This window comes from Sorex fumeus, unplaced genomic scaffold (genome assembly GCF_029834395.1).
Source record: "Sorex fumeus unplaced genomic scaffold, SorFum_2.1 ptg000094l, whole genome shotgun sequence".
NCBI classification, from domain to species: domain Eukaryota; kingdom Metazoa; phylum Chordata; class Mammalia; order Eulipotyphla; family Soricidae; genus Sorex; species Sorex fumeus.
The window spans coordinates 22586160-22594609 of NW_026606151.1; the positions used below are offsets into that span (position 1 = coordinate 22586160).

The window sequence follows — 8450 nt, forward strand, 5'->3', positions numbered from 1 at the left end:
ATTTTGGATAACTTTCCTGATAAAATAATGTTTGTCGAATGGGATAAGTATATTATGTACAAAAGATTTAATATGTTACATACAAAATTACTTAAAAATTTAATAATTCTATTATTTGTATTTTAATAAAAATGATTATAAATGATACTATTTATGTAATGAGTAGTAATAGCACAGGTAATTTTATTTTTCAAAAAAGATTCCAAAGCTTTCATTTAGACATTTTAAATAAGAAATATATAAATATATTAATTGATAGAATTTGGGTTAATTGATGATTAGCACTGTGGCACTGTCCTCCCGTTGTTCATCGATTTGCTCGAGTGGGCACCGTTGTTACTTTTTTTGGCATATTGAATACATCACGGGGAGCTTGTTGGGCTTTGCCTTGTGGACAAGATACTCTTAGTAGCTTGCCGGGCTCTCTGAGAGGAGCAGAGGAATCAAATCCTGATCGGTCATGTCAGCTGCGTGCAAGGCAAACACCTTACCCACTGTGCTTACACTCCAGCCCAACTGATGATTATGGTAATATAATTGTTACTTTTACATAAATACTTGTCGGCACTATCTCAAACTTAACATTTTTGTATTTATGAAGAATAGATTTATACTTAGCTATTAATTTATTGGTTTGTTTACCATTGTTTTGCAACTCTAGAGAGTTGACCTCTGATTTCCAACCAACATCATATAAAGTTATTGAAGATTATGGCTAATTTCACAACAAGCGGATTTCTCCTCATAGGATTTTCTACCAAGCCTGAGCTAAAAATCGTCTATGCTTCTTTGTTCCTCATTTTGTACTTGTTGGCTTTAACTGGCAACATGCTCATCATCACCACAACTTCCCTGGATGACAGTCTCCAGTCCCCCATGTATTTCTTCCTGAAGCATCTCTCCTTGCTGGATCTCTGCTATGTTTCTGTGACAGTACCGAGATTCGTTTACAACTCTTTCATGCATAGTGAAACTATTTCCCTCTTGGAATGCATCATGCAGGTCTTTGCTTTCACTCTCTGTTGTTCTGCTGAGATGTTCATGCTCACGCTGATGTCCTATGACCGCTATGTTGCCATCTGCCTGCCCCTGCACTATGACATCATCATGGACATCAGAACCTGTGTCCATGGAGTCGCTTGCATCTGGGTTAGTGGGGTCATCTCTGGAGTCATGCATTCAGCAGCTACTTTCTCCATCCACTTTTGTGGCCCCCGCATCATTCACCAGTTCTTCTGTGATATCCCCCAGATTCTGAAACTGTCCTGCTCCAATGACTATATCTATGAGCTCAGTGTCTCTATTTTCCTGGGTTTGGTGACATTTCTTTGTTTTACCTTTATTGGATTCTCCTACATGCACATATTTTCTTCTGTACTGCGAATGCCATCTGCAGAGGGCAGAGCTAAGGCCTTTTCCACTTGCCTCCCCCACCTCGCTGTTGTCTTATTATTTCTTTCTACAGCTGCATTTGAGTACTTTAAATCTCATTCAGACTCCCCAACCGTGTCAGACATTTTACTCACTATTATGTATACAATAGTTCCACCAACATTCAATCCAATGATCTACAGCCTGAGAAATAAAGCCGTTAAGTCAGCTGTACAAAAGATTTTTAAGATAAATAAAGCTTCTCTGTGTGGATGACATTTATGTATTCTTTGTTGAGAGATAATTTCAATTTCTATGAGCAATCTTGACATAATCTATCAGGAAATTTCAGAAATTAAAAGTGAATATAGTGGCTGGAGCAATAGCAAAGTGGGTAGGGCATTTGCCTTGCAAGCAGCCATCCTGGGTTCGATTCCCAGAAACCAATATGGTCCCCCGAGCATCGCCAGCAGTAATTCCTGAGTGCATGAGCCAGTAGTAACTCCTATGCATCGCTGGGTATGACCCAAAAAGCAAAAAAATAAAAAAATACCCCACACTGATTCTAGTGGACATTTGAAGGCGAATATTGTGTTTATATATGGTTGGGTAATAAAATATCAAAAATACCTAAATTAAACTTGTAAATGCAACACATTAAGATTTCTTCATTAAATTTCGGAGTAATATAAATGAGATTTTATTAATTTAAAACCAGTCAGATTAATTACTCTTGATTTGTATGTCAAGGTTACATAAAAATGTGCATATGAGATTTGTTTTATTTCCAGTAAATTCTCCTCTACTCTCAGATATTATATGATGTTTACAAACTGATAAAAACCCCTGACAATCAGCATTAATTGGTTCTTTTAGTTCTATTAATGTTTTTCAAGTTTTTGGGGCTTCCATTCACATTCGATAATGCCATCCTCGTAATGTCTCATGATCTCCCTTTCCAATTTCAGATGTAGTGGATCACTTTGCTACTCATGAGGAAGGGATGTTTTAAGTACTAATCAGTGAGATTCTCAGAGATACTAGCTTTAAATTCGAAAAATGAACGAAAGAAGAACAATACATATATAAATAAAAATTTTCATTTAAAGATTCATTTGCTAAAAATGGAAGAGATCACTCAGAAAGAAGAAAACGGTAATTAAAAATGGGAGACTTCATACATGTATTTATCAGCATATAAAATTAGGAAAGAGAATGAGTATACTGAAAGTTAGTTTTCAAATTAGAAGAAAATGTTTTGAAGAGAATGAATGTAAGTGATAAAATCATGGAAAAGAAACTATCACAAATGATATAAAGGAAATATGTAATATTTACCTTCCATATAGTTTTCAAAATATCTATCCTATCCATGCTCTAAGGACACCATCAACCACCAATATATAAGAAAAAACTAGAAGCAATTCTCCCCCAGTCAATTGATCACTTGATCCCCGTTATTCATCGATTTACTCGAGCGGGTGCCAGTAACGTCTCCATTCATCCCTGTTGCGTGCTAGCATAGCCCAATGGCATCTGTTCGTTCTAGGAACATGCAGAGCCTCAAACCGATCATTCAGGGTCTTGATGAAGAAGTCTGACCATCTTGTAGGTAGGCGTCCACACGATCTTTTGATGTCCTTGGAATCCAGTCAGTAATGGCTCTAGTCAAGTGGTTGTCTGTAAATCTCATTACGTGTCCAACCCATCTGATTTTTGGTGCCTGGGAAAATGAGACATCATCCCTTATTCTTGAGCGTTGAAGGAGATCAGAATTATGGATTCTATCTCTCATTTGAGTGAATCGTGATATTCCAAGTATAGCTCTTTCGATTCCTCTTTGAAAGACCCAAATAGCGTTCTCATCCTGTTTTCGCAGGGCCTAGGTCTCTGAGGCATATGTTAATGCAGGAAGAACAGTGGAATTGAAGAGGTGTGCTTGTACCTGGAGGTTCTTTGTCCTCTTAGTTATTTCTTCAACGCTCTTGAAGGCATTCCAAGCTGCTCTCTTCCTCCTGCGCAACTCAGGTGCCAGGTCATTCATCATGTTGATGTCTCAACCTAGGTATATATAACTGTTGCATTCGGAGATGGTGGTTCCTTAATAATATATTCCAATAATCTTGTTTGAAATCATAATAAAAGTGAATTTATGTAAAAACTATGCACGCAGAAAGTTGTGTGTTTGCGGGCTCTCTGGACGACTCTGTATCACCGCCCCCACCCCCCCCTCCCCAGGTTCGGTTCTCTTGAGTCGCTGTGTGTAGCCTGAATTGTGATGGTTGTTGGCCAAGGGTAGACAAAGGAAGACGTGAGAGCCAGGTTGGTTGGTCTTCCTTGCAGTTTATTACAGTCCTCTCTTCCTTCACACCTGACTCCTCTGCTTCTCTCTCCAACTCCCTTATCTCTCCATGCTCCATCTCCCATCTGAGCTTGCTCTCCCTCTCTCTCTCTCTCTCTCTCTCTCTCTCCTCCTCTGATTCTGTATTCTTCTACATTCTTCTCCCTCAGTCCTCCTTGCTAGCCTCTCCATCTTGCCTTGCCTCTTTCTCTCTCTCTAACTCCCTTATCTCTCCAGGCTGACACTGCCCCCAGTCAGGTAGCAAAATCAACATAAGAAAGCCCTTCCTGAGGGCTAAACAAGTGCAAAGGGAACACCACCTAGGATATTCCAAAGCTCTTCTTGACTGTCCAAGGCAAAATACCCCTTCATGTGTTTTTCTCTTTTCCTTAGTCCAATAACTGTCAACATATCAATACTAGCTATTTTTGTATAGACACTGTAAGAGATAACATTGAGACTTGCAGGGCAGATGTTCTCTGCTGGGAACACCTTGCCAAAGACTCAGACTACATTGCTCAGGCCAGATTAATTATTCCTATCCCTAGCAGGGTCCAAATGTAGTTATTACTTTTGGATCATGACAGAATTTGCCCATGACCAAGCTCTTAACTTTTAGTTAAGCATTATGGCACTTTGGCCAGGCCCATCTTGATGCCAGGGCAGCACATAGCTTACCACTTGCCCTGGTTCCATCCAGTCCCTCGTTGGGACCCTGATTTTGGGGTCGCTAGGACTTAAAGGGAGCTGAGGCTTAGGGGAGAGAACAGATGCCCAGGAGGGAAATATCACTGAGAGTAACATTACAAAAGCTTATCTACTTGTGTCCATACAAAATGGACATTGCTCTGAATAAACTATGCAAAGGTCTTAGGAAGAAGGGAAAAACAATATTTACAAGTCAACAAAGCACAAAGAAAGAAGTTACAAGTAAACACAGAGGAATGGGAGCACTGTGATGGGAGCAACCCAATATACCTATGCTACTTGAGGCTATCCAGGAAGGACAAAACAGTATTATCCTTCAGATTTTTGTATATAAGATACAACCACAAGTAGAATATTCTGTGAAGGCATATAATTAAGGTTAGATTTTCACAGTTTCTAGTGCTTTCCACATCCTTGAAGTCACTGGAAGATAGAGTGTGCTAGGGGTATGCTGTAAAATCTTGGTTCATTTTATTCACTGAAAAGTTGTTGTACTAGGATTGATGGAATCACTTGGGTCTTTTTTCCTGCAAATTTTAGCAACAACTTGTCTGGAATCAGGAAAATATAGATGTGGGAGTTTTTAATCTGATGAATTGTTCATCCATAAAATATCAGACTCAATACTATATTAAAATATTATATCATTTCACCTCTGTCTCTCCACACTGGGGGCTACTCTGGGACTTTTTATATTAGAACACATTTTAGATTCAGTTTCTCACTGAAACATACAGACTGAGATTTTGGGCAGGTGGACATGGCTATTGAATACATCCGATAAGTATGGATAATCTTCTCCATTGCCCTTCTGGAGGATGTGATAGATCCATCAAGATGTCTGAGGCCAGTCATCTTGGTCTTGTAGTTGGGGAAGGACAGGTGGGCATTGTGAATGCTTTTTCCACCTTCTGCCACATCTGCCAGTACTGCTGCTCTTCTCTCTATGAGGTCTTCCTTTATCACTTCTGTGCACTGTTTTGGGAGCTTGGACATTTGCTCTCAGTTGCCTGAGGCTTGCGCCAAGCCACGTAGGCAAATGAGGTCCAGAGTTTTTGAAGACAGGTGTCTTTTTGTGGCTATCTCCCTCTTGATGTTCTTCGCACAATCGTGGAGGTGCTGAAATAGTTGATCGTATTCTTCATCAATGTTGTCAGTGAAGGCATCTTCCCATGTTGCCACAATAGTGCCAAAGAGCTCCCGGTTGGTGGTCATTGTGGGAGTTCTCTTCTTAAACTCTGCAGCCCTTTATGCCCGCTCTGTGAAGTAGAATTTGCATGAAGGAGATGATGGTCTGATCTCATTTGGAATTTGAGACAACAGCAACATTAGTCAGGCAAAACCTTTGATTGAATATGACGTGGTCAATTTTGTTGAGGAATCATCAACCAGGAGACTCTCATGTACAACGTTTAGATTCGGCCTTCTGAAATTGTGAGTTACCATGGACGATCTTGGTCAATATGATGAACTCAGACAGTCTCAGGAGGTCCTTAATCATCAGGCAGATGCAATCAAATCAATAACAAGACATCATCTCAAAGGAAAAGAAAAAAAATGACAAACTGTGATTTGATGGATATTAGCTAGAAAAAAGCAGTTCCTTACAACAGCAGTGTTCTTAAAATGGTAGTCATTCTACAAAATGTGTACTCCCATACATCATCACTTTGTACCCCTTAAACTTATACACTGTCATATGTCAATTGTGTCATAATAAATTTGAGGAATAACAAAAAAATGAAGAGAAAGAAAAACAGAGAGAGACAGAGAGACAATAACAGACAGAGACAGAGAGATAGAGAAAACGCAGCAGATCTAGACTAAGAGCAACAGAGATGGAGACAAAGCAGGAACAACACCAGTCCAGGGCAAGAGCGCGAGTGGACAAGGTGATGGTTGCCAGAAGGTGCCAGGAGTTGCACTCTGAGACAAGCCCAGACAAATAATAGGGAGCAGAAAGGCTGCTGTTCCCGTTATCTGAGATCACAGCTGCCTCAAAGCCTGACATGTGCCACCCATCTGAGATAACAGGACGATTCCACTTGAATAGAAGTGGCTCACTGCCGGCAGTTTCTATCTTTGTTGTCTATGCACCAACATCCAATTATGGTGAAAGAGAAATTGAGAAGTTCTACATGGAGCTGGAGAAGTTCTATAAAGAAGATCACACCTTCTACAAGATCATTGTCGGTGATTTTAATGCCAAGATAGGACCAAGAAGATCAGTCGATGAATTCCACATCGGGACCCATGGCCCAGAATGGAACGAACAGGGTGACAGACTGACTGAGTTCATCATGTCAACCAAGAACTTCCATGGTAACTCACAGTTCCAAAAGACTGAATCTAAACATTGGACATGGGATTCTCCTGGTGGACAGATCCACAATGAAATAGACCACATCATATTCAATCGGCGGTTTTGCCTAACCGATGTTGCTGTTGTCCCAAAATTCCAAACGAGATCGGACCACCGTCGCCTTCGTGCAAAATTCTACCTCACAGAACGAGGAGAAAAGAATACAAAGTTTAAGAAGAGGACTCCCAGAATGACCACCAACTGGGGAGCTCTTTGGCTCTGTTGAGGCAACATGGAAGATGCTGTCATTGACAACATTGATGAGGAATACTATCGAATGATCCAGCACCTCCATGATTGTGTGAGGAATGCCAAGAGAGAGATAACCACAAAAAAACACCTTTCTTCGTACACTCTTGACTTATTTGCCAACATGGCTTGGCACATGCTTCAGGTAACCACAAGCTAATGTCCAAGCTGACAAAACAATGCAGAGAAGCCATCAAGGATGACCTCCAAGAAAGGAGAGAAGTGATTCTGGTAGATGTGGCAGAAGCCAGAAAAGCATTCGTAATGCCTGCCTGTCCTTCACAAACTACAAGACCAAGATGACTGCACTCCGACATCCTGATGGATCTATCACATCTTCCAGAAGGGCAATGGAGAAGATTATTCATGACTTCTACTCAGATCTCTTTAATAATCACTTCCACTTGCCCACATACCACATTCCGCATGATGGATATGTCATTCCCAATGTTCGCCCTTCCAAAATCCAACATGCCATCTTGTCGGTAAAGATACAAAGAGCACCTGGCCCAGACAAGATCAGACCTGAACACCTGAAGAACTTACCATCAGTACTCATCAATACACTGGCTCGGCTCTTCACACGCTGCCTGTCTGAATGCAATCCTGAATAGGATTAGCAGAACACTAGATGAAGTACAACCTTGTGAACAAGCCAGATTCCGAAAAGGATTCAGTACCATCGACCATATACACTCGATTACTAAGCTCATTGAGGTTTCTCAGGAGTTCAAGATGCCACTCTGTCTAAAGTTCATTGATATAAAGAAGGTCTTAGATTCTGTTGAGACAGAAGAAGTCATAGAAGCCCTAGCCAATCAGGGTATTCAAGCCCAGTACATCAAGATTCTCCATGAGCTCTATTGCGGATTCACTACCAGGATCTCACCATTCTACAAAGAAGTAATCATCCATGTCAAGAGAGGGGTTTGGCAGGGTGATGCCATTTCACCAAAACTCTTCAGAGCCACCCTCGAGAGCATCATGCGACGACTGGAATGGGAAAGAATGGGAATGAAGAATGGGGTTGGCAACTGCACCACCTCCACTTTGCTGATGACATCGTTCTAATAACAGCAAAATCAGCCAAGCGGCACAAATGCTGACCGACATTGACTGTGAGTGTGGAAAGGTCAGACTACAGCTGAATCTTTTGAAGACAATGTTTATGAGAAACAGTCTTGTTCCTGATGCTCCATTTGCTCTCAATGGAGCCACCATCTCCGAATGCAACAGTTATATATACCTAGGTTGAGAAATAAACATGATGAATGACCTGGCACCTGAGTTGCGCAGGAGGAAGAGAGCGGCTTGGAATGCCTTCAAGAGCATCGAAGAAATAACTAAGAGGACAAAGAACCTCCAGGTATAAGAACATCTCTTTGATTCCACTGTTCTTCCTGCATTAACATATGCCTC

At 40.9% G+C, this 8450-nt stretch overlaps 1 protein-coding gene across 1 annotated transcript; it reads left to right on the forward strand.

Moving 5' to 3' along the window:
* The first annotated feature begins 711 nt into the window (after positions 1-711).
* Positions 712-1647, forward strand: LOC130040195 (olfactory receptor 14J1-like). Its single transcript, XM_056132204.1, has one exon. The coding sequence runs from the start codon at positions 712-714 to the stop codon at positions 1645-1647; it is 936 nt and encodes a 311-aa protein (XP_055988179.1).
* Positions 1648-8450: the final 6803 nt, after the last annotated feature.

What these genes read in the sequence shown, in the direction of transcription:
- LOC130040195 (XM_056132204.1), top strand. Translation starts at nt 712, where the DNA reads ATGGCTAATTTCACAACAAGCGGATTTCTCCTCATAGGATTTTCTACC.